Here is a 26,309-nt window from a genome sequence, read left to right as displayed (position 1 = left end):
TATTGCAAAGTCATGCTTTTTTTTTTATTGTGAATAAAAACCATATAAAGAAACCTACCTGTATCTGTCTACTCCAAGTACAAATACAGTATAAGATTATAGTCAAAATACTGAATACAATTTCTTCAACATTGTTATAAAATATAAATGGCAGTAAGAGAACTCGTGTAACAGCCACGTGAGGAATGTTTTGTATCATTTGATTCTTGACATTAGTGTTACTTTAACACTATTATTACACATGCATACATCTTAAGTGGGATGTTAACACACACATAGATAAAACAGACTTGTGGCACCACACGTGTAAAAAGGCACTTAAGAGAAGTAAGGAAAAAACATGATTGTCTCACTCAAAACAAAGTGCAGATAATGGCTGGAATAGAGCAAGTGTTGGGAGAACAATAGAACTGAATAGTGACCGTGGAACCAAACCAACCAGCTATGAAATGAATCGTGACCACAAGATATTTAAATAGGAGCAACAACAAAATAGAGACGGGGAAAAAGGTTAAAAAAATCTAATAAAAATACGACTTTTCCCCCCCAATTTCTAATTTTTATTTGCGCCGAATCAAATGTTTTATGGTCATGATTAATCTGCTAGCTTGTCGGCTTGTTTCCTGCCTTAAAACTTCAGGGTTTTCTGAAACGCCAATGGAGAAATGAATGGGAAATTCACTTCCTGGAACAGGAGACGCAAGAAAGTGGGTGGTCACTGGTCACTGATTAACTCTATAGTGGAAGAGGATTAGTGAAATGAGTGCTAAATTGATTTGGTGAACACAAACATGAGAAATACAACATTTATAATTAAAGCTGAAAATATTACATGCATACAACTGAAAGAAAAACATATACATCGATTATGCTGCCCCCAAACCCACATCATCGTACCTATTTGGCTGTTACAAGCTTAACACCGTGTTCACCTGAAATAATTAGAAGCCTAATACAGAACTCTGCTGAAAATCCAACTTCAGCTAGTGGGAAATATCCAAGTGGGAATGCTGATCTGAAGTCACTTACAAATCAGATTTATAGACAGCTTAAGACCATAACTGATCCCATATCAGCATTCGTTCCTTAAAAACGCTTTGAATCAGATCTCAGATCCTGAACCTTTGGTCTCCTCTAGCTGTAGCAGCAAAATGTATACAGTACACAGGGTTCGATCAAAGACTTCCATTAATGTTTAAATGCACATTTAAAATATAGCTGCAGCCTACAAAATCTTAATAGTTGAATCATGATTTATATGCTACAGTATACAATGATTCTTATGGGCTAGACCCCACCCACTTTAACTAAATCATAACCAAACTTAATATGTCTAGTAGCCTACATAGGCCCTAAAGCAGTGGTTCCAAAACTGGAGTATGCGTACCCCTAGGGGTACGTGGAGGTACTTGAGAGAAAGGGGGAAATGGAAAAAACATTTGAATTAGGAATAAATCATGAAGATAAATGAAACGTTAAAATAAATCTGCTCAGGAGGCACTAATTGCACCTCTTTCACTCCCAATTCTTATTTTGTAAAGTTATATTCTTCAAAAGGTCAGATGTATAGTTTTCTAAGCAAAATGTAGTCGGGTAAAGGGGTTACTTGGATTCAGAAATCAGGGAAAGGGGGTACTGAAGCAAATCAATTCTGAGACCCACTGTCCTAGAACATGTGAAATGCAAATTCAGGTAAATACCGTATCAATGAGCGGATTAGGAAATACATTTTAGTTGTGCTCCTTAAGGGCCCTATTCAGAATGCAGCCATACTTGCTGGCCTCTCTTTGACACTATAGCAAGCTTTGTGTTCATTGTTGCACAACACTGGTTACAGCCAGTTTAGTGTTAGACTACTGTTCAGTGTTCACTGGTTGAAGGCGGCCATATTAGTGTATTTCCATCCATTCTTTTAATTATAGCACCACCATCAGGATTGGGGTTAAAAAAAAAAAAAAATCACATAAGCCAGCACCAATATCTATAATTTTGCCAAATGTTATATCTTTGGTATATATCTCACAGGAAAACCAGCAAAGCCCTAAATATATAGAGAAGCATCTCATATATTACAATTACCATACAGACACTGTATAACCACTGCTCCAGTGAAGGGGGTGATTGCATATTTAAGTCTCATTGGACAGTGGCGTTTTGGTCCTCTTCATTCCGTCACATGAATCCAGAACTAGGGAAAGGAATACATAAAATCAATATGATTTCAAGAAAGAAATGCACGAGTACATTTCCTACAACTACTCAAAAAGGCAGAAAGAATAAAGACAGTTGCAGTTACATCAAAGCTGCATGGTTTTCAATCCAATCTTCAGCCTGTATCTAACAGTCAGATCAATTTACAAGTAATGATGCATGCATCGTTTTAAGTTACAGTTGCAATAGTCACCTGTGCAGCGCAGCACAAAAGTTTAAATTTGTAATACAAGACAATGTGTTGTTAGACATGTTTGGGGGATTTAAAAGGTATGTAAAGGTGTGTGTGTGTGTGTGTGTGTGTGTGTGTGTGTGTGTGTGTGTGTGTGTGTGTGTGTGTGTGTGTGTGTGTGTGTGTGTGTGTCTGCGCGCGCGAGGGTGTGCGTGTCTTACTTCTTGCGGTCTTTGTCCTTCTTGATGTTGGAGCTGTTGCTGTTGAAGCTCTGGCCTTGCAGCAGCTCGGCGGCTGCCTTCTTCTTGCTGAAGATGCTGAGCTCGTCCTCCTGCAGACGCCTCTTCTCCTCCAGCTTGGCCTTCTCCTCCTGGTGCATCCTCTTCAGCTGCTCAAACCTGCTCTGCAGCTGGGAGGGAAGGACAGGACAGGAAGTCTGTTTTAAGACCTGGAACCAACCTGAAACCAAACCTGACTTCCCCATCAATGCAGGAAACGCAGGATCAAGCTACTTGCTAGTTGCAACGTACAGCTGTTCCTACATAATCTCAAGACTTAAGACCTTTCCACACCCAGAGCGATTTTATTCATGCAATTCTTTCGCACCTCAATAATATTTTTCAAACATACAGTATGTCCAGTCAATGCACCCGTGCATATCAACGGTAACATGAACAGATCTACATAGATAGACATAGACAAAGTAACCCAGTGATTCCCAACCTTTTTTGTCTTATGTACCCCTTGAGCTGTTTTGCCATGCCAACACAACTGATTATTAAATGAATGAACCAACAATTCTGACAGGTTATGATTGAAAAAGTTGTCCGTATTACCAAGACTTCCTGAGTGTTGTTTTTTTCCACAGGAAATAAACTGTAATCTTTCCAAGTATCCCCTGCCAGCTGCTCAACCTGCTTTTCCCTGGTTGGGAAAATAGGTTGGTTATATGATGGTCTCGACCTAGTTTCAAGATGAAGACCAGTCACGCTGCCCCACGCCACACGTAATCTAGAGACACGGCACCTTAGCATCACACGTAATCCTAGCGTGACGACAAGCGCAGTAATCCCAGCGTGACATCGTTAATGTCGTCAGTGCAGTAGTGACGCACTTGCCTAGATGACGGCGTTAATGTCGTCAGTACCGAGGCCATGACGTGGCAGTATTTATAGCCACGCCGGGCGCCCCACGGTCCTTGTTCCCTGTCCTCCAGCGCCGCACTAAGCTGATCGAATTCCTTCTCTGGAAGCCGCGTTTCACCTCTCAAGCTGCCCATTCCTCCAGATCCTGCTATCAGCCATCCGCATTCATACCAGCCATCCGCACTAACGAGACCACTCACCGTTCGCTCCTGCACCATGTCGGGCCGTGAAAACGAAGACTTCGAAGCGCAGTACCAGTTCGAGCTCGAGGCATCCAGCTCCGACGAGGACTTGCCCGTCGAACCATCCACGCCCGGGCACGGGCTGCAACAGGCAAGCGCACGGCAGCAGGCTTCGGCAGCACCAAACGCAGCTCAGACGGGGGACCTCATCGCCAGGGGAAGACAAGCGGGGCCGGCGCGCAGAGGAGGTAGAGTGCGCGGCCGAGGAAAGAAAGCAAACGGTGCCAAGTTAAGCTTGTGGCATACTCTTCGCGCCCAGCCAAGCGCATAGGGCGCACGGCGATTATGACGACATCGCACGGGGCGTGTCGGGGGGCGAGGCCTGAGCGCAGCGCGGCGCGTCCATGGAGATTTTTCTATCAGCGCGTCGGTTTTGCTGCCTGTGCCTGTGAGATCTCCGTGGTAGGCTATCAGCGGATATCTGCTGTGATTGAGTCCTCACCGTGGTAAAGTCGCCTTCAAAGCATGATGTTCGATTATAACGAACTAGTTGTGTGGCTTAGCCTTCCCAAATGTGGAGGGGTCGTTTTTTATAATTTAATACATAGAATTGGGAACGTTACATTCAATTTCATTCAGACTGCCTGGAGCCTGGAGCTGCGCACTGAGTATGCCCTCCTCGGAGCCCCGCCTCCAGCGCGTGCGCGAAGAGTATGCCAGAAGCTTCACGAGGACAAGCAACAACTCGCAGTCGCGCAAGAGTCGAAGCGGAGAGCGCTCCGGGCCCGGGCACGAGCACTCGGGGGCGCGGAGGGAAGCAAACGCGCGCCCCCGCGAGGAGCGCAGCAGCGCCGGCCAAAGCATACGGCAGGCCATTAGGGCCAAAAATCGTCGCGAAAATCAATAACGCCGCTCAAATCAATAACGCCGCTCAAATTCCCGCGAGGAGCTCAGCCGCCCCGCCTGAGGCACATGGCAGGCCAACAGCTCCGCAAATCCCCTCAGGCTTCCCACCCGCCGCGGCAGGCCCCCCGGCCCCGCCCAGGCGGCAGGAGGGGGAGCTGGCCGCAGCCATGCGTTCTATAGCAGAGACCCTTAGCGGGTTCCAGGCTAGCCTGGATGCCATGCGCCCAGCGCAGCCACCAGTCCAGCAGGCGGTGCCCATACAACCAGCAGTGCCCGCAGACCCAACCCCCATGCCTTACCCAACCCCCATGCCTTATCCACCGGCGGCAGCAGTAGCGGAACCCAGCATGCTCCTCGCCCCTCCCACTCACCCATTCTTTCCCAGGCAACCAGCGGCGGGCGCAGCGCAGCCCAGCACGCTGCCTGCCCTACCCGCCACACCGTACCCATTTTGGCCCTTCCAACCGGCGGCGGCCTCAGCACAGCCCAGCGCGCCACCCGCTCCTCCCGCCCAGACGTGGACCTTCCAACCGGCGGTGGCCTCAGCCCAGCCCAGCGCGCCACCTGCTCAGATGTGGCCCTTCCAACCGGCGCGGCCTCAGCCCAGCCCAGCGCGCCACCGGCTCCTCCCGCCCAGATGTATTCCCTGGCTTCAGCGCTGCCCGAGTTTACTTTCGGTAAGCGTTACATTCCCCAGTCGGCCGGCATCTCTCCCAAGCTAAAGTCCAAAATCCTGCAGGGCCAGGACGTCAATCTAGTCAGCATTCTCCTGCCCTCACCGGAATGCAGCAAGAAAATCACGAGCGCGGACACCAGCGTTCTAAGTTCGTCCGACCCCCGCCTACACAGGGACCTCACCATAACGGAGTTCACGAGCGCGTTCGGAGTTTTCCGAGACGTAATTTGTACAGCGTACCCCGAACGCCGAGCCGAGCTGGACAGATATCTGGCATTAATAACGGATCTCGCCTTGAGGTTCGGGAGGGGCGTCTTCTACCAATACCACAAAGCGTTCTCCCGCAAGGCCGCCCTGAGCATTTCCGAAGCTAACTCCCGGGTAGACTGGTCCATCCTGGACGGTGACCTAATGACGATGCTGGGAGGGGCAGGGCAGGTGATCACGTGCTTCTCCTGCGGCGAACCAGGGCACACGGCGCCTCTCTGCCCAAAAGCGGCCTTCCAGCCTCCCGCCAGCCGCGACAGCGCTCCCCACTCGACCTGCACGGCTCAGGTCCCCAACGGGTCCGTCTCGAGCCATCAGGTGGGTGTCCCAGACTACCCGCCAATATGCAGAAATTTCAACGAGAAATCGTGTAACTACGCTAACTGTTCGTTCCTACACGTGTGCTCCGACTGCGGGGACGCCCACCCCCGCTCCCTCTGCCCCCGAAGGTTCCGCCCCCAGAGGCAGGACCCCAACACCAAGAGGGACAAAACGGGCTTTCAACGGCCCTAAAATGCCACCCGTCCACGCCCATCGACGTCCCGGCCCTAGCCCAGGAACTCTCCCAGCACCCCAATCGCGTATTCGTCGATTACTTACTGACCGGCCTCTCTCAGGGCCCCAAGGTCGGGGGGGCTGGCCAGCTCCACTGCCAGAGCTTACGACGGCGCCTGGCGGTCGTTCGCTTTCTTCTGTGCCTCGCTCAATCTCCCCGTTGTCCCAATCCCGATCCCCAACGTATGTGCCTTCATAACGTTCCGCGTATCCGTCCGCCACCTCCGTCCCCCCTACGTCCGTAGCATGGTGGCGGGGATCCAATTCCACGCCAGGCGCTACGACCCCGAATTTCCCAGTCTATTTTCTGTCCCCGTTATAAAAGCTCTGCTAAAGGGCATCGCCAAAGCCTTCCCGACCGCCCCCGACTCCAGGCGTCCCATAACCCTCCCCGTGCTACGGCAGCTTCTAGGGCGCACGAGAGACGGCTGTTTCTCTCCCCTGCAAGATTCACTCCTAGAGTGCGTGTTCCTGCTAGCCTTCTATGGGTTCCTCCGCGTCGGCGAGTTCACATGCCCGGCGTCGTTCGACCCCTCCCGGGACGTGACCCGGTCCGACCTAAGCTTCCACCCCGATCATTATAGTCTCTCCCTTAAGCACACCAAGGCGGGCAGAGCCTGCTCCATTACCATCGCCCGCAACGATTCCCCCTTCTGCCCCTTTGCCTCCATGGCCCGCTACATAGAGATTCGACCCCAAACCGGCCCACCCGCCCCCTGTTCCTCATCTCGCCCCACCATCTCACGACAAGAACCTGGTTCACTCTCCACCTCAAGCGGATCCTCCAGACGTGCAACCTCCCAGCGGAGCACTATTCCGGCCACTCCTTCAGGATCGGCGCGGCCACATCAGCCGCCGCGCAAGGGGTGTCCTCCGCCTCCCTGCAACAGATGGGCCGCTGGTCCTCGTCAGCCTACGCGGCCTACATCCGACCAGAGCTGGCCACCACATTGTCCGCCCAAAGATCTCTCCTCCCCTAGGCGTCACATGGTAAGCATGGCATCCATTCCTGCATTCCCCGCAATAGCCGTCACTTCGCATTTCATTGGTGGTGGACTCCCCGAATCAGTGTTCTAGGTGCCGAGCAGCCTGCAAGTGTTCCAGGTGCCGAGCAGCCTGCAGCCACACCACTAATCCAGACCCCAGCAGACCACTCAAAGTGTTCCACGTGTCGAGCAGCCTGTTTGGGGGGGTTCGGGCTCGAGGGGGGCTCGAGCCAACCGGTCGGCGACAAGCGTCGCCCAAGCCACCCGGTCGGCGACAAGCGTCGCCTTCTCGAGCCAACCGGTCGGCGACAAGCGTCGCCTTCCGCCCAGCGGGGTTCGAGCCAACCGTTCGCGGGGGGGAGGCGGGTTCGAGGGGGGCTCGAGCCAACCGGTCGGCGACAAGCGTCGCCTTCTCGAGCCAACCGGTCGGCGACAAGCGTCGCCTTCCGCCCAGCGGGGTTCGAGCCAACCGTTTGCGGGGGGGGGGGGCGGGTTCGAGGGGGGCTCGAGCCAACCGGTCGGCGACAAGCGTCGCCCGAGCCAACCAGTCGGCGACAAGCGTCGCCTTCTCGAGCCAACCGGTCGGCGACAAGCGTCGCCGTCCGCCCAGCGGGGTTCGAGCCAACCGTTCGGCGACAAGCGGGTTCGAGGGGGGTTCGAGCCAACCGGTCGGCGACAAGCGTCGCCCGAGCCAACCGGTCGGCGACAAGCGTCGCCTTCTCGAGCCAACCGGTCGGCGACAAGCGTCGCCTTCCGCCCAGCGGGGTTCGAGCCAACCATTCGGCGACAAGCGTCGCCTTCTCAAGCCAACAGGCCGGCGACAAGCGTCGCCTTCCGCCCAGCGCCCGCCGTATCGCGAGGCGAGCTGACCGGTCGGCCTCTCAGGTTCTCTCTTTTGGGGGGTTCTCCGAGCGGATGCCCTCCCGCCTCGAGAAGAGAGGCATCCTGCCTCAGAGTCACTACGCCAAAGAGTCAGTTGCCATGCTGCCACGCCATCAGAATTAATGCCGTACTGCTTCAGGCCATGAATCCTATCGCCATGCCATACTCCAATAAAGCTTGCTGATTAACCTTGCCCTCTGGTCTCTCATGATTGAAATACATAACTATGTAACTATACATAACGAGCTATATACATGGTTATATTTTTCTGTGCATATAGGACTTATAGAACACAGGTCGCACCTACAAACTTCATCGGGGAAATCAATAATGTCTCAATTATGAAATGACACCAGGTGATTCACTCTTCAGTTGTCAAACGCTTATTAGCTACATTATCCAACCCCCGACACACATTTTGAAACAACCGGCACTCAGCTCGCCAAATGCACACTGCTGGCACTGTGTTCAAACTGGACTTATTCCAGTTATGACTTCTGATACACGGCTAGCCTCAAACTGTCCCGCAGACATTCTGAAGTAGGTCCGAAAGCAGCTGTGGTATCAGCTCCTCTACCAAGCAGAGGAACTCAACCGCAAAATCGCATCGCATTTGGTGTGAATATAATTTGGTGCAAATTGTCCCAGCATTTCTTGGCGTGGCTCTTGAGTAAAGGCCTGTACAGAACATAACAGAGCAGAGAGTTTGTGTGGCAGATTCTACCTGTCTCTCCTTCTCCTTCAGCTCCATCTCTTTCTCTTTGACGCGCTGGACGAACGACTGCCTCATCTCCTCCTCCTTCCGCTGGAGCTCCACCTGAAACTCCTGACGCTTGCACTCATAGGTTTCCTGGAGGCTGGTGACGGACAGAGAGACACACAGACACATAAGTAATGTACGCAGGGGTAGGTCAAGAGGGAATTTAAGAAAATAAAATCCTGGCTTACAGATAACAAACTTTCCCTTCATATGGCCAAAACAGAATATGTTATTTTCGGTTCTAAACCCAGGTTACGCCTACTATTGTCCTTGAGGGCCAGTCCTTTGAGGCAAAGCCTCAGTCAGCTATTTAGGTTGCCACCTAGACAGTAGCTTAGGAGGCGATACCATGGCCCTAAAAACAATTAGTAAGGTGATTGGCCGAACCAAGTTTCTGGCCAGAAAAGCCCCTTTTCTAGACCAGGCCAGTCTTTTTCTGTTACCAAACTCTCTTGTTTCCTCTTGCTTTGATTATGCCATCTCTTCCTGGTACGGAGGTCTGACCAAGGTTTTAAAGGAGAAACTGCAGGTTTCCCAGAACCGATTAGTAAGGCTAACTCTAGGTCTAGCCCCTAGAGACCATGTGGGAAAAGAACTCTTGCAGAAGTTAGGCTGGCTCCCCGTGGATGCTATGTTCAGCTCCAACTTAACATAGTCCATAACATCTATAACAACAGGGCCCCTGACTATCTCAGCAGTCACTTTCAGAGGAGTGGAGATACACACTCTCACAACACTAGAGCCAGTACTGCTGACTTGCGTCTACCTGGCTTTAAAACAAACTTAGGTAAGTGCTCCTTTAAATTTATCGGGGCTAAAAATTGGAACATGTTGCCCCTCCACTTAAAGTGTACAAGCAGCCAAGGTGTTTTTAAGAATAAGGTCAAATTGTGGCTTTTTGATAAAGTCCATGCCTAGGCTCTGTAATCTTATTGCCTCTCACTGCATAATTGTACTGTGTGAATGTGACTGTTAATTCTTTCATGATTGTATTGCTTTTTTGTTCCGTTTAAGACCGAGGACCACAATGGAAATAAGTCTTGACTTTATTGTGCTTTATCCTTAATGTTATTCCTTGAGATTTGTGTCTGTACTTTGCTTAGTACATTGTATTTCAATTTGTAACGGTCAAATAAAATAAAATAAAATAAAATCAGGGCAAGGAGCAAGATTGTGCAATAATTGCCAATGTCTGAGTCGACATTGGGGTTGTGAGCTGAAGCCCCAACCTTCAGTTCTGACAAATTAAGCCAACGCGGAAGTACCAAACACTGCAGTTCCTCAAATGGCCACTTGAGGCTGGCTCAAAATCGAGTAAATCCCCATATACCCCCATGTTAAAATGCCCAACTTTACAGCAGAAATAAACGTTTACAGCCAGGTACGAAAAACGGTTTTGGCCTCTATAGCCAATTTTAAGATTCAAGATAATTTTATTTGTCCAGAGGGAAATGTGTCTTGGACGTACAGGCTGCCACATAATAGATAGTACAACAGTAAGTTAGTGCAATAATAATAAGAGAAAAACAAGTGCCTATAGCACAAAAGTGCAAACACACAGCTTGATGAGTACAGCCGGTACCTGACTGGTTTGCTCTCGGGGTCTGTGTCTCGGAAGCCCATCTCTTCCAGCTTGCAGCGGCGGTAGAGTTCGTAGTGTCGCGTGTGCGTTTGCTCCCGCAGGTCCTCCATGTTGACGCAGATCAGCATCTCCCTCAGCTTCACAAAGTCACAGTGGTTCTCGTTCTCCACTGAGAGAGGAAATAACAACAGCACCACCCGGTGTTGGAGTCGATTCGAGTCGGACTTTACAGGACTCATGACTCGACTTGGACCTGAGCACTGAGAACTTGGACTCCAGCATTCATGTAATAACAGGCCCTAATCATTTGGCATAAGATATTGATAGCTATATTAATAGTGTGACATTATTCAATTGTGCAAGGGCAGGCACGTGTGTTCCACAAACACGTGGATTCACACTCGAGACTCGAGACTCAACTTAGACTTTTGATATAGTAACTTGATGACAACACTGGCACCTCCTTTCATGTTGTACGCCTAAGGGCCTTTACACACCAAGAGCGGCGTGAATAAACGTTCTGAATAATTCACAGGTGAGGTAGTGTAGCGGTAGATTCCCTGCCTCCATACAGGCACGATTGGCTGTGCCCTGCGGGTGGGAAGCCCGATAATGTGTCCTGGTCGCTGCACTAGCGCCTCCACTGGTCGGTCGGGGCGCCTGTTCAGGGCGGAAGGGAACTGGTGGGAATAGCGCGATCCTCCCCCGTGCTACGGGCTGCCGGTGAAGCTCCCCACTGTCAGGTGAACAGAAGCGGCTGGCAACTGTGCATGTGTTGGAGGAAGCATGGTGCTAGTCTACGGCTCTCCCCAGATCGGTAGAGGGGATGCAGCAGTATAATAATAATAATTCACAGGTGGATTATTCGCACAAATATATGCACACCAAATGCGATGCGATTTTGCGATTGAATTAAATAGGTTCTAAACAAACCACCGTGGCATAAAAATACATCAGGAGCCAGGAGTGGGATAATTGAGCCAATAGAATTTTATAACTGAAGAGTGAATCACTTGGTGTAATTTCATAATTGAGACATTATTGATTTCCTTGGTCGAGTTTGCCGGTGTGACCTGCCTCTTATAGGTCCTATGGTTACCAATAAACACAGACAAATATAACCAGCTTATTTAGCCGCCTGTCCGGTCGTCACTCCACCACGGTATCGTTGCCTACAGGTTACTTTGTCTTTGTCTATCTAAAGTATGTAGAACTGACCTTGATCCGAAAATATATGTGGCGCAATTTCGCTCAATGAAATTTCGCCGTTGGATACGAGTTTGAAAAATATCATTGAGGTGCGAATAAATCGCCTGAATAAATCGTCTCTTGGTGTGTAAGGGCCTTAAGATGGTAGAGCGGGAGATGGAGGGAGTTTTTGATAGGGTGAATGAACAGCTAGTAATATGCATATCCACGACTGCACATTCTGTACATGTTATGTCAACTGACTGAATATGTGATGATGTGAATGTTTTATTAAAACCAGTCTACAAGCCTGGACACTTTCTGTACATTTAGACGACCTTCATCTGCATATGAATATGAATCACCTTTTGCACTGTATGTGATCAGCTGATAAGCTGATCGATAGCTGATTGATAAGCTGTGAATTCACACTATTTGTTGAGAATTTTATATTGTGTGCCAGAGGTCAAATTTGGCAGGGAATCTGCTGGATTGCCATTGGCACGAGATAGAGAGGCTACCAATTGTCTCCACTATGGTGCGAATGGTTTACAATATTTATACCGAGGTATCACAATTACTTTGACAATCATATTGCTGTTTAAAAAGTGTTACATCTTCAATAAGTAAGATGTAAAAACGTTACCTTGCACCACGCCCCAAGGGTACTGGCGTGCTTTCACCATCTTATTGCCAATCTTCACCTCCTCTGTGCTGCCGACAACAGCAAAGGGCAGGAGACCCTGAGAGGTGAGAGAGGAGAGAGGAAGTTCAGGGAGGATGAAATACTCTGAGACACTTTCCAACAACATCTCCGCCTCAGGTTCATCTCTCCATCACCCGGTCAGTCAGGAAGCCCAGGCATACTACATCTCTCAGAGAACAGGCCATACATAATGACACAAAACTCATACACAAAACTATCCTCAAAACTATCCTCACGGACTTAATTTGCTCCATTTTTCTATTTGGTCAGTAAAAGGTGAAAATCTTTGCACGTGTGCACATCATGTATAAAGTAAGCCGTATACTTCTACATATTTGCCCTTGTCCCACTATCAGACTGCATACATTTCTTTTTTGTTACATAATTTTTGTCATTTTAATTTGTTTTTCTTTATTGTGCACAACCTCAAAATGCTGTATGAAAATATATAATAATTCTTGAAATGCTGCCTACAATTGTTACCACCCCATTTGCTCTATTCTTATTCATGTACGATAATTCTTTGCTGTATCCTATTACTGCTGCTGCAACAAGGCCATCTTCCCAGGCCCCCAGCCAGGGTGATCATTAAAGTTGAATGAAATGTTTTGGATGACTTGAGGCACATCATGATGACGCTGGCAGAGCTTCAAACAGCTTGGTTGTAATTGGTACTCACGTTCATGGCGGAGTTGATGCTGGACACCGTCTCGTCGTCTGTGGGGAACTGGTAGATCTGGACGCCGTTGCTGACCAGCTCGCTCATGATCTTTAGCTTGAATTTGTGCAGCTCGCTCTTGGAGATTGTGTCGGCTTTGGCGATGACCGGTATGATGTTGACCTGCGGTGCAATCAAGGAGCGACAGTCAGTCGTCTGCTCATTTTTGCTTAGTGTGAATAAAATAAAATAAAACTCCAGAGTGTAAAGAAAAAATAAATAGAAGTAAATAAAATTAGTACATTATTTTCAGTGGTGTAATGTAACTAAGTATAAATACAGTACTGTACTTAAGTATTTTTTCTGAGTATCTGTACTTTACTTGAGTATTTATATTTCTGTCAACTTTCACTTTTACTCCACTACATTTCTCAAATAAAATGGATACTTTTACTCCACTACATTTCCCCCAAGCATCTTAGTTACAAAGTAAAATCAGAAGAAATTGCGTAGCCTGCAAGCAATCAGGTTTGGCAAATCAGTGCTCCTAGTTTGCAAGTTGCGTTAATCACGATCCACACGCCATTCCATTTGGTGGCTGTAATGCAACATAACGTTGTTTGCCAGGGGCTATAAAAGTCAAGAAGAAGAAATAGACTTCCACTCAAGCCCAGGCATGTCTTTTGCTTGATTTTTTTTTGCAGCATTTACTTGTACTTTTTACTTTCAATACTTAAGTACATTTAATATCAGAAAATTCCTTTTGATACTTAAGTACAGAAAATATCAAGTACTTTAAGACTTTTACTCAAGTAATATTCTAATGAGTGACTTTGACTTTTACCAAAGTCTTTTTCTGGGAAGATATCTTTACTTTTACTTAGTATGGTTTTCGAGTACTTTACACACCACTGATTATTTTACAAATACACTATTTTTGTTGTTTTGGGTGAAACGTTGATAACGTACTATCAGGCCTTTCTAACATTGCCTTTGCCTCCCTCCAATGGTGCAAAACATTATCAGTATTTCTACTCTATTTTTTGCACATTTTTAGCAGGGGGTTCTTATCTGGAGGAAACCCCAGGGGAGCACGGGGAGAACATGCAAATTCCACACAGAAAGCCCCTTTGACGAGATAGTCCACCTGGGCAGAAGTCCCTGAGGACATGGGAATGGGGACACAACCTCAGTGCCCGCAGCGTCCCAGGTGGGAATCGAACCCAGGACCTACTAGCTGTGAGGCGACAGCGCTACCACTGTGCCCCCATTCTTGTATTTTGTTGCCAAAATAGGTAATTTGACAAATGAGCTGCAGTGTGAACCAAACTTAGAAATACTGTTTGTTGATGTGGGCCTAGACTGTAAAAAAGATGTGTCACGTCCCCCATAGGTTACTGCAGGGCTGTTTTGAAGCAACAATTATTTTTTACAACCTGTCAATCATCACAGGTGCTGTTAAAAAGGTATTTCAAGAGTATGTCCAGGAGGTGGAGTGTGTGTCTACCCAAAAGACTACCGTAAATTCCGGACTATAAGCCGCGGCTTTTTCCCCGTTTTTTGGCCCTGCGGCTTATATAACGGTGCGGCTTATCTATGGATTTTTTCAGAAAAAAAAAAAAAAAAAAAAAAAAAATCTCTCTTCTTTAGCACTCTTTCTAACTATAAATCCACTTCTGTTTTAATTTCCTCTCTTGCCCTCTTTTCACCACACCGCGGACACTGTGTGCACTGTAAAAAAAAACAAAGGTGGTGTTGTGTTATGTTGTTTTGTTGAAATGTTAATACGGTAAATGGGAGCTTCCTCAAACAGCCATCTCTTTCCCGACAATCCCCTCTGTGCATGAACCCTTACATATGGTAATTACGGTAAGCAAACGGCCACTCGGCCACACGGCCACAGCTTCATCTGCACATTTTATGTGCATTGCTTTGCTGCTTGTTTTTTCGATTATTTTTTTGTAAAGCACCTTGAATTGCCTTTGTGTATGAAAGGTGCTATATAAATAAAATTTGACTTGACTTGACATCATTTGGCGGAAATCAACCGGTTACTCCTACCGGTTCAAAGTTCATTATAGTAGCAGACCGGAATCACAACAAGAGGAGCAGTAGCAGCAAAGGGTCGTGCACTACCGGTAACTCTCTCTCACTCACCATGGGGAAGAAACGCAGAAATTCACACGACGCAGCTTTCAAGTTGAAAGCAGTCAATCTCGCATTAAAAGACGGAAATCGAGCAGCAGCACGAAACCTAGGCATCAACGAGTCAATGGTGAGGCGTTGGAAGGGGCAGCAGGAGGAACTGTCTCAGTGCAAAAAGACCAAAAAGTCCTTCAGAGGTCATAAAAGCAGATGGCCCGAACTTGAAGATTGCCTTGAAGATTGGGTGTTGACCCAGAGAGCAGACGGCCGAGGTGTTTCCACCGTTCAGATCCGACTGAAGGCCAAAACAGTCGCCACCGAAATGAAAATTGAACATTTCAGAGGTGGCCCATCTTGGTGCTTCCGATTCATGAGACGAAAGGGACTGTCCGTCAGGGCGAGGACTACTGCAGTGTGCCAGCAACTCCCTCCCGACTACCAGGAGAAAATCACAAACTTCGGCGAATTCACACAAAGGAAGATCACGGAATATTATAGGAGTGTGAAAACATCCACAATCACCAACGGGTTCCGAAAGGCTGGACTGCTGCGGGATGAAGAGGATGACGCCGCCACAGCTGGCGCTGAGGGCCGTCAGAGGCTTCAGAGGCTGTTCGATGCCGACACCGACAGTGACGAAGAGGAGTTCGTTGGTTTTGAGAGTGACAATTAAGGAGAGAGGAGAGTGGTTGACGAAGCCACCCTGAACCTGTTCGTTTCCGACACTGAAGATGAGGACTTTGGTGGTTTCAGTACGCAGGAAGAAGAGGAAGACGAGGATTAGTGACTTGACTTCTCTGGTTACAGCCGTTTGCTGCACCTTCACCTAAAAGATGAAGACAAGGATTAATGACTTTTCTGGTAGGCTCACTACTGTTGACTGATTGTTTTATTATTGTTTTACAGTTATTTTGTTTACAGCCGTGACTGCACGTGTGTGATATAGCCTATTGTTGTGTGATTTTGTCTGGGGATTAGTGACCTGACTTTTGTTTTGTTTTGTTTTGTTGAAATGTTAATAAATGGGAGCTTCCCCAAACAGCCATCTCTTTCCCGACAATCCCCTCTGTGCACGAACCCTTACATATGGTAATTAAACATTAAAACACAATAAAAAAAAATAAAAAAAAACCATTAAAACACCCGCAGCTTATAGACCGGTGCGGCTTATATATGTAACAAACAGGCAATTTTGCTGCTGTGGCTTATACACCGGTGCGCCTTATGGTCCGGAATTTACGGTATATAGCAACAATGTCCTTTTTTTGCACTACCACTAGGAGTCAGCAAAATCAAGGAATTTCAAATTGGGCTGGGTGATATGATTGAAATCAATATCATGATAATCACAAAGATTCATTTGTGAATCGATATATACTGTATACATCACTATATGGCTCAAATATGCAAAATCATGTTATATCCAATTTTAATGAATGGTACTGTTAGGTGTCATGTATGATGTCAAACAAAATTAAAATATTGCAAAAATATTCCTTAACACATTGAGTGCCAGCCGTTTTTTCAATCCTGTAGGTAAGTTGTGCCAGGGTTTTTTTTGAGGATTCTGGCTCATTTTACAACAGCCGAGGATTCTTTTCTGTTAAGACTTCGTGAACACCAATCATCTAAAAATAACTAATAGAATGTGTGCTTTCTCTGTCTAAAAGAGTTAGTTTGCAGAGTTAGTAGTTATGTATTAGCCGTTGAGTACAGCATGGTTTTAGCGTATGAGACAGGAAGCTGAGATAATCGCAGTTTTGTGAAATTCAATCAAACAGCAGAACAGTCACCTGCCTGTGATTACAGCCCCCACAGCGTGTCTGTCTCCCACTCTGTGTGCTCTCTCTCTCTCTCTCTCTCTCTCCTCTCTCTCTCTCTCTCTCTCTCTCTCTCTCTCTCTCGGGACTAGAGAGAGAGAGAGAGAGAGTGTGTGTGTGTCTCCAAACTCCTCCCTCCGTCTGTGCTGCTGAGGGAGGATTCTCCGCGGCCGTCTGGACTGTAAAACTGTTTCTTGAGGTGTCGGCTGAGAGCATGGAATAAGCTTTTGCGATTCTGGTCTTATTTATGCGCAAAGGTACTCGAGTGTGTGTGTGTGCACGCGCGCGCGCGTGCGTGTGTGTGTGTGTGTGTGTGTGTGTGTGTGTGTGTGAAATCGAAAGAGTTTTCGCCCAGCTACTTCCTTGAAAATTACACTGGCTTTCTCCAGCGCGCTGGCTGGCTGTGGCTCTGGCTGTGGCTGGCTGTGGCTTCTCTCTGTCTTGGGAGAGAACTGTCGCCACTTAGTGGTCGGTAAAATAGATTATACACATTCTCTTCCTCCCAATATTGATATAGAAGACGTAAAAGGGGTTGATTGATGTCCCACCGTCAAAAAAAAAAAATGTTTATGTAAGACGAGATAGCTCGTCTATGGCACTCAACCGTTGGATTATGTAAGACGAGATATCTCGGCTATGGCACTCAACGTGTTAAAAATGTTTTATACTTCATTTTGTCAAGTAAAGTAAAGTGCGTAAAATTAGCTTATCATCAATTTAGACAGCACAACTGTGTCACAATATTCCAAAATCACCATATCATCACGATATGATTCCACTGAAAGACAATAAAAGATCATATTGAATTATCGCCCAGCCCTACTTTCAAATCTTACATACCCAACTCCCATTATATAAAGTGTGTCTGAAATTGGACACCCCTCTGTTGTCATATTTAGCTTCTTTTAACACTGACTTTGAAAAAGAGTCTGATAAAAAAAAGTGCAGGCTGGCAGAATTTAGGAATGTACCAGACACAATGACAGTGATACTCAAGTTGCGGCCCGGGGGCCACATGCGGCCCGCGTTAGGGTGCAGAGTGGCCCTCCAACCATTTTCTAATTCACAATGAAAACTCAGCTCAGTCAAACTTTAAGGCTTACAGTTTGACTGAGCTCCAGCTAAATTGTCAAATGTCGCCACTTCCTCGCCACCCCATGCACTCATATGTACTTAACACATTGAGTGCCAGCCGTTTTTTCAATCCTGTAGGTAAGTTGTGCCAGGTTTTTTTTTGAGGATTCTGGCTCATTTTACAACAGCCGAGGATTCTTTTCTGTTAAGACTTCGTGAACACCAATCATCTAAAAATAACTAATAGAATGTGTGCTTTCTCTGTCTAAAAGAGTTAGTTTGCAGAGTTAGTAGTTATGTAGATATTAGCCGTTGAGTACAGCATGGTTTTAGCGTATGAGACAGGAAGCTGAGATAATCGCAGTTTTGTGAAATTCAATCAAACAGCAGAACAGTCACCTGCCTGTGATTACAGCCCCCACAGCGTGTCTGTCTCCCACTCTGTGTGCTCTCTCTCTCTCTCTCTCTCTCTCTCTCTCTCTCTCTCTCTCTCTCTCTCTCTCTCTCTCTCTCTCTCTCGGGACTAGAGAGAGAGAGAGAGAGAGTGTGTGTGTGTCTCCAAACTCCTCCCTCCGTCTGTGCTGCTGAGGGAGGATTCTCCGCGGCCGTCTGGACTGTAAAACTGTTTCTTGAGGTGTCGGCTGAGAGCATGGAATAAGCTTTTGCGATTCTGGTCTTATTTATGCGCAAAGGTACTCGAGTGTGTGTGTGTGCGCGCGCGCGCGTGTGTGTGTGTGTGTGTGTGTGTGTGTGTGTGTGTGTGTGTGTGTGAAATCGAAAGAGTTTTCGCCCAGCTACTTCCTTGAAAATTACACTGGCTTTCTCCAGCGCGCTGGCTGGCTGTGGCTCTGGCTGTGGCTGGCTGTGGCTTCTCTCTGTCTTGGGAGAGAACTGTCGCCACTTAGTGGTCGGTAAAATAGATTATACACATTCTCTTCCTCCCAATATTGATATAGAAGACGTAAAAGGGGTTGATTGATGTCCCACCGTCAAAAAAAAAAAATGTTTATGTAAGACGAGATAGCTCGTCTATGGCACTCAACCGTTGGATTATGTAAGACGAGATATCTCGGCTATGGCACTCAACGTGTTAACTAACTTAACTAACTATCCTGTGTGTGCACACAGTCATGTTACTTTTCTTTATTGATTTGTTTATTGATTTCTTTACTGATTGATTTCTTGATTGATTTGAAGAGGATTTACTCTGAACAGATTTAAGAACTGAATTGATTGAACAAACAGAATTGAGAAGTTTGTTGTTTATGGTTAACTGTTTTTTGTTTGTTTGGTTTTACTCTGAACTCTATTTTGGTTTTTTATTTGGACTTGCCTGTAAAGGAAATTTATCTTTTGTGAGTGGTTTTCATTGTACCACCAATACACTGATTTATATTGAACGTCCCTTTGTTTACATTGTCACTCTGATTATTGCTTTCTTTGATCATTTGTTTGCATTCTGCTTGGTGGTTCAGATTTGTGCTTTGTCGGTTCATGGCGGAGTGTAAAAATCTCAAATGTTAAAATTGTCATAATAAACTCTGGCTGTCCCCCAAAACCTACAATCCAATAGAAAAAAAAAAATATATATATATATATATATATATATATATATATATATATATATATATATATATATATATATATATATATATAATAAAAAAAATCTACATTATTAATGTTTGCTTATTAATTCGCCCCTGCCCTCCTGTCATTTCGCAAAAGTAGCCCCCCGGGCAAAGCAAGTTGAGCATCCCTGGCAGCGGCTCAAAAGTTAATTTCCCACGCTGCTGGTGACAGAATCCCTCCCAGCCTCGTCTTCCTGTGAAAAAGGCAGTGAAACATCAAACCAACAGTCTGGGAGGGACCGCTCTAGTTGTTAGGCTGCTGTGCTGACTCAGCCCACTGCTATGTCAGACCTGTTTAGGCCTGTTTCTCCTCATGACTACATAGCAGCCAGTCCCCCTGTTCTACTGCCACACAGCTCTACAGAAGGATTCACCAATAATCAATCAATCAATCAAATCAACAATTATGATAGTTTATTTCCATCATGGTTGTTCCTAGGTAATGAAATGTTTCTCGCAGTTCATATTTACTCATTGATGCTAAACTGAGTTCGGTCAACAGGTGGCATCGCTGCAAAGCTAAATTGACAGTGCTGTCATTGCAGTCTTCCTTTCTGTCCGATGTATAGACCACTTTTGTGTTTGCAAACAACAATTACGTATTTTCGTGGGCGGAGCCGAACTGGTTGCAGAAAGTGAACCGTACTCACTGTGGGGATGGTCTAGGATCCAAATAAATGGCCAAAGAGGCAGTGCCAGACATCGTCATATACCCAGTGGGAAAGTTCAGTGTCTATACGGCGGATACATTTTTTTTCCCCTTATTCCGGGAATCTCGACAGCTTGTGTTCTACTTGCAGAGAGTATTGAAGGCAAGAGTTGAATGGTGTTTGACAACAGCGCTGCCGCCATTTTGGCCTGAAAAAAAGCCTCAATGGCCAATGGGACAACAGCACAGAACCATGACAGCCAATCAGAGGTGTCTCTTTCAGGCCAAATTTGCGGATTTGCTGTGCGTCGATGTTGCAATGGGACAACCTATCTGTTCTTATCAATGTAAGTTTCCTGCAACCACTGACGTAACCAACCCTGTGACGTCCACTCCAAATTGGTCTATTAAACCAAATACTAAAATAGGGTTAATCTTTTTTTCAGGGCCAATCAGCATTCTAGCAGGGAGTCACTCCACTCGCTCCAAAAAGAGGTCTGATTGTGTGGAAGTCAATGGGAAAATGACCCTACTTCTCACTTGATTTATGACCTTTCCTAATGAGGAGTTGATCTCAATCACTAGTTTTAAGTCTTCTTCAATACAGTTTGATGTTATTATCGTCCCATTTAGAGTATGTGGCGTGATTGACAGGTCGCCTGTCCAGTGATCGCACAGCTTGCCGATCGCGGACCAATAGCAGACCGCACTGCGGCTCTTGTCCAAATTTCATTGTCACTTCTGGCTCCAAATAACCAAGATGGCGACGGTCAAAACGCCAAAGTTGAAGCTTCAAAATGGGACGTCCACAAACCAATGGGTGACATCACGGTAGCTACGTCCATATTTATCATATCGTCTATTCAATAAAATGGCCCGATAAAACTCTATCGGGCCAATGCAGATATATTTAGATTGACCTGCTAAAAACATCCCCAAAAATTCTAATCGTTCCTCGAGTCTTAGGCCTCGAGTACCTGGCCTCGAGTACCTGGGAGTCAACATCCACCAGGACCTGACATGGGCCGGTCACACCGCCACTGTTGTCAAAAAGGCCCAACAGCGACTACACGGACTCAGGCGCCTGAAGAAATTTGGGCTAAGGCCAGAAATCCTTAGAGACTTCTACAGAGGCACCATTGAAAGCCTGCTGACTGGCTGCTTCACCAACTGGTACGGGAACTGTACCACCATGGACCGCAGGGCGCTACGAAGAGTGAGACGCGCGGCCCAGCACGTAACAGGATGTGAGCTGCCAGAACTGCAGGAACTATATAACCAGCGGTGCCTCAGGAGGTCCCTGAAGATCATCAAAGACACAAACCATCCCCACAACAGCCTGTTCTCCCTGTTACCCTCAGGGAGGAGATACAGGGTCCCAAAAGCACGCACAAATCGCTTGAGGAACAGTTTTCTCCCGCAGGCCAGGAGACTCCTTAACATACACAAATAGTGTAGCAGCTGTGCTGTACCGTACTGTAGCTGCTACCATTATGTATGTCTAATGTTTAATTGTATGTTTAATTAGGTATATGCTATTAGCACCTGTACGTCATATACGTCGAATTTAAAATGTTTAAGCACGTCTAAAGTATGCACATGACATGTGCACCTATGTGCGGTGGATATGCCACTGTCTCTGACTTGTCTTATCACTCTACTGCCTTATTGCTTGTTGTGTCTCTTGTTGTTTTTGCACTCATATGCCCTGTTATATTTGTACTATGTTGTAAACGGAGTCCACAGCACAAGAATTTCACACGTGATACTTGTACTACGGAGTGACAATACAAATCTTGAATCTTGAGGTCTTGTTCTTCTTAGTGCCGACATGTTCCAGCGCAATTTAGACATAATAACAGATCACACTAAAACTCCCCATTGAAATGCAGCAGAATATACTGTAGGTGGCAGTAGAGTAGAAATGTTTGCACAGGCAAGATGGCCGCAGTGTGCGCATGTTTTCGGCTCGTTTTCCTTTGTCTCTACATCACATTCCTCTTTCCCCTGCTCGTGTCCAAGATGAATCAGTTTGAGGCTAGAATGGTTAAAGTTGTGAGAGGATATGTGCACTTATATGACCCGCACAAGCAGGGAATATCACACCTAAGATAGAAGATTTTGTGCGACTGGCAGGAGAGAAAAAAGCAACATTTTATAAATGGTAGGCAGTAAGAAAAGAAAAAGGCTGTGGGGGAAAAGTGTGAGTTTTGATACGTCGACCATCTCACCTTGCTGTCCAGTTTCTTCATGGTCACCAGGTCCAGAGATTTGAGGGCGTGTCCCGAGGGCGAGATGAAGTACAGACACACGTGGATGCGTGAGTCGTGGTAGTTGTGTAGGGAGCGCTTGATCTTCAGCTCCTCTTGCAGATAGGATTCGAACTGCGTGTCGATGTAGTCCACAATGTGCTGGTAACTGGACACACCACATTCAAATAGAAAAGTTACCTACATAGCTACTAATTAGGGTTAGTTAGTTACTAATTAGGTCATTAGGGCCAACTAGATGGGCAAAAATGGCTAACTAGTGGCCAAAATGAGTGAACACAGGTCAGCACCATGGAGAGCTCCATTCATTAGCTACTGATGGAGCTCACCTGAGTGGAGAAGCACACCTGAGTAGAGTTGGAATCAGCCAGGAAAGTGGACTATGAAAACCCTCTGGGAAAAGAGAGGAGAGGGTGCATGCCAACTCTGTGAGCCAGGCCTGACTAAATGGCCAGCATGAGTGTGTGCTCCAACGGGTATCAGAATCAGAACTATAAGAAGAATGCAAAGTCTGTGTGTGTGTGTGTGTGTGTGTGTGTGTGTGTGTGTGTGTGTGTGTGTGTGTGTGTGTGTGTGTGTGTGTGTGTGTGTGTGTGTGTGTGTGTGAGTGAGTGAGCTACAGTAACAATGGCTGCACAGCCCGATACACTGCAAGCGTATTCCACTAGTAGTTGTGTTGACTAGCCTTGAATTGTACATTCATCTATTTTTATACTAATTACATTACGTCATTTGGCAGACGCTTTTATCCAAAGCGACTTACAATAACACATTTTTTGTCAGCAATAGAGCAATCAACTATGGAGCACAGTCTATGACAACTACAACTTCTGAAGGAACAGTGGTACAAGTTTAGGTTAGTGGTACAAGGTTATTTTATTTTATTTTTTTAGTTTTTTTTTTTAATAAGGAAAGAGAGAGAACGAAGTTAGATCAAGAAGGGCCCAGATGGAGCCTGAAAAGGTGTGTCTTTAGTCTTTTCCGAAAGATCGGCAGTGATTGAGCTGTCCTGACCGAAGGTGGAAGCTCGTTCCACCATTGAGGTGCCAGGGACGAGAAGAGTCGAGATCGGGATGAGCGACTTTTGAGCCCCCGTAGCGAAGGAGGGGCGAGGCGACCTGCACTGGTGGAGGAGCGAAGGGAGCGCTGAGAGGTTTGGAACCTAATTAAAATGTATGTAATTTAATGTTTATAACATGTAATTTCATGAATGTATTTTTATATTAATAAAAATGTATGTAATTTAATGTTTATCATGTAATTTATGTGCACAAGTGTGGACCCCGGGAAGACTAGCTGATTGCCATGGCATCAGCTAATGGGGAGCCTTTTAATAAACAATAAGAAAAGGCTTGGTATCAGCAAAAAAACATCTCCTCACACACCTCTCCTGCTTGTTCATCTGATCTCCAAAGCCCACCGTGTTGACGATGGTGAGCTTGAGGCGGACGTTGCCCTCCTGCAGGTCGTAGGTCTTCGCCGAAAGCTTCACGTTGGGTTCAAAGTGGGACGACTCAAGGTTCTCGAAGTTGGTGTTGAACAGCGTGTTCATCAGAGTCGACTTGCCGATACCGGTTTCACCTACGAGTCAGAGCAGGAGTGGAATTAAAGGGGATTCTATTTTGTATGTGTGGAAGGAATGCCACGCCAAATTCCATTCAAAAATCTACACATTTAATGTAGCTTTGCTCATAGGCAAAGGGCACATGCCACATAGAATATGACTCACACTCACTTTGCTTTAAAGGTCCCATATTTGACACTTTCCAGTGTTTTATTTTGTCTTGAGGTCCACTAAAAGCTTAATCTACCCAAGCATCACTTCAGTACATCTCATTCACCACCTGTAGGCTAGTTGATTAGTCTAAACCAGAGGTTCTCAAATGTTTTTCAGCCAAGGAGCCCTTACAAGATAGAAAATATACCGGGGACCCCCTCATTCTGATTTGTGATTTTGGGCTCAGCTTAATTGTTTCCACGGTAACGTGCTTGACTTTTAAATTGATAGGTTTGTTAGATTAGAATGTAATCCAAGAACCATTTTAGATTTAAAGCATAACATATTTTCGTTGAACTATGAAGCTTTTGCAACAACAACAAATATATATATTTTCCTGAAAACTTTTGGTGGACCCCCTGGCAAACCCCTGGGGGTCCCCGGACCCCCATTTGAGAAGCACTGCTCTAAACATGACAGCAAACCATGCTGATGCTCACCTATACAGAGGATGTTGAAGCAGAAGCCCTGACATGTTGATTTGTTGACCAGTTGGTGCGGGAGACTGTCGAAGCCAACATGACCGGAGAGGGAGAGGGGGCGGGCGGCTGTGTCCTGTACCCAGACAATATATCTGTATGAAGTACAGCAAATATATACAGACATATACTCTATCTATACTGTGTCCTGTACCCAGACAATATATCTGTATGAAGTACAGCAAATATATACTGAAATATAGGCTACTATATCTATACTGTGTCCTGTACCCAGACAATATATCTGTATAAAGTAGCTACTGTACAGCAAATATATACAGAAATATACTCCATCTATATTGTGTCCTCCTACCCAGACAATATATCTGTATGACGTACAGCAAATATATACAGAAATATACTCTATCTATACTGTGTCCTGTACCCAGACAACATATCTGTATGAAGTAGCTACAGCAAATATATACAGAAATATACTCTATCTATACTGTGTCCTGTACCCAGACAAGTTCTGTATGAAGTAGCTACAGCAAATTTACATAAATATACTCTATGCTGTGTCCTGTAGGCTACCCAGACAAGTTATGATCGAAGTACACCAAATATATACAGAAATAGACTATAATTACTGTGTCCTGTACCCAGACAACCTATATCTGTATGAAGTACAGTGAATAATACAGAAATATACTCTATAGTGTGTCATGTACCCAGACTGTATTCTGTATGATGAAGTACAGTGAATAATACAGAACTATACTCTTATCTAGATGCTGTGTCCTGTAGCCAGACAAGATGATCTGTATGAGGTACTACCTCATACTACCTGAGAGGTAGTACATCAAATGTATAACTGCTACAGAAACTCTATAAGTGTCCTGTGGAGCTGGGTTGGTTGTTCACACTTCATACTACAAAATAAAGGCTATGTCTAACGTTATGAACCTTTCAAAAAGAATGTTGCTTCAGTTTACCGGTGGTGGAAATGCTAACGACGTGGGATCCTGTCCCACTAACGTTAGTTTGCTAGACTAGGCGAAAAGCAATGGAATATTCTCAGCAACTAAAAGTCAAATAGTTACCGTTACCCCTTGTCCCTGCGGAGTCTCTGGTGGATTCATTCCCGTTAATTGCTAGACAGATGTTTGTCAACAACTAGCTTCTGTCTGTAGAGTTGAAACAAACTTTTCTTCTTCTTCTTCTTCTTCTTCTTCTTCTTCTTCTTCTTCTTCTTCTTCTTCTTCTTCTTCTTCTTCTTCTTCTTCTTCTTCTTCTTCTTCTTCTTCTTCTTCTTCTTCTTCTTCTTCTTCTTCTTCTTCTTCTTCTTCTTCTTCTTCTTCTTCTTCTTCTTCTTCTTCTTCTTCTTCTTCTTCTTCTTCTTCTTCTTCAGGCGTTTCAAGGCACATTACCGCCCTCCAGCGGTCAGTCACATACAAAAATTATTGCACGTGATGAGAGGAGAGCTGGCTTTGGGAGGGGCTAAGACAAAAATACTAATTCTTAGAGAAGAATAATTTATACATTCCTTTCAAAGTTGCGTATAGATACACATTTACAATTACGCATTACTCAAAACAGATCTGAAATCCGCAAGTACTTTGTAATGTCAGGCAGAAAATGCACGTTTTCA

The 26,309-nt window shown here is 45.9% G+C and overlaps 1 protein-coding gene across 2 annotated transcripts; it reads right to left on the bottom strand.

Moving 5' to 3' along the window:
- Positions 1-16: 16 nt before the first annotated feature.
- On the bottom strand, positions 17-25,921 carry LOC310773605 (septin-10-like). 2 transcript variants are annotated; one of them, XM_083633526.1, is made up of 10 exons: positions 25,762-25,921; positions 24,680-24,794; positions 23,848-24,043; positions 22,424-22,610; positions 12,898-13,059; positions 12,159-12,255; positions 10,325-10,493; positions 8,707-8,839; positions 2,605-2,792; positions 17-2,188 (listed from the first exon to the last, which is right to left on the bottom strand). In XM_083633526.1, the coding sequence occupies exons 1-10, from the start codon at positions 25,798-25,800 to the stop codon at positions 2,173-2,175; spliced, it is 1,302 nt and encodes a 433-aa protein (XP_083489652.1). In that variant the 5' UTR covers positions 25,801-25,921; the 3' UTR covers positions 17-2,172. The 2 variants fall into 2 exon arrangements, with proteins under 2 accessions (XP_083489652.1, XP_083489653.1); XM_083633527.1 differs by having other exon boundaries at positions 25,768-25,921.
- Positions 25,922-26,309: the final 388 nt, after the last annotated feature.

This window comes from Poromitra crassiceps (genome assembly GCF_964638095.1).
Source record: "Poromitra crassiceps genome assembly, chromosome: 3".
NCBI classification, from domain to species: Eukaryota; Metazoa; Chordata; class Actinopteri; order Beryciformes; family Melamphaidae; genus Poromitra; species Poromitra crassiceps.
This window is presented reverse-complemented; position numbering and strand designations above follow the sequence as displayed.

Coding starts and splice junctions, on each gene's coding strand:
- LOC310773605 (XM_083633526.1), bottom strand. CDS start 25,800: ATGAATCCACCAGAGACTCCGCAGGGACAAGGGGTAACG. Junction 24,044..24,679: donor CTTCAACATCCTCTGTATAG/GTGAGCATCAGC, acceptor TCTGACTCGTAG/GTGAAACCGGTATCGGCAAG. Junction 22,611..23,847: donor CAGATGAACAAGCAGGAGAG/GTGTGTGAGGAG, acceptor TGGTGTGTCCAG/TTACCAGCACATTGTGGACT.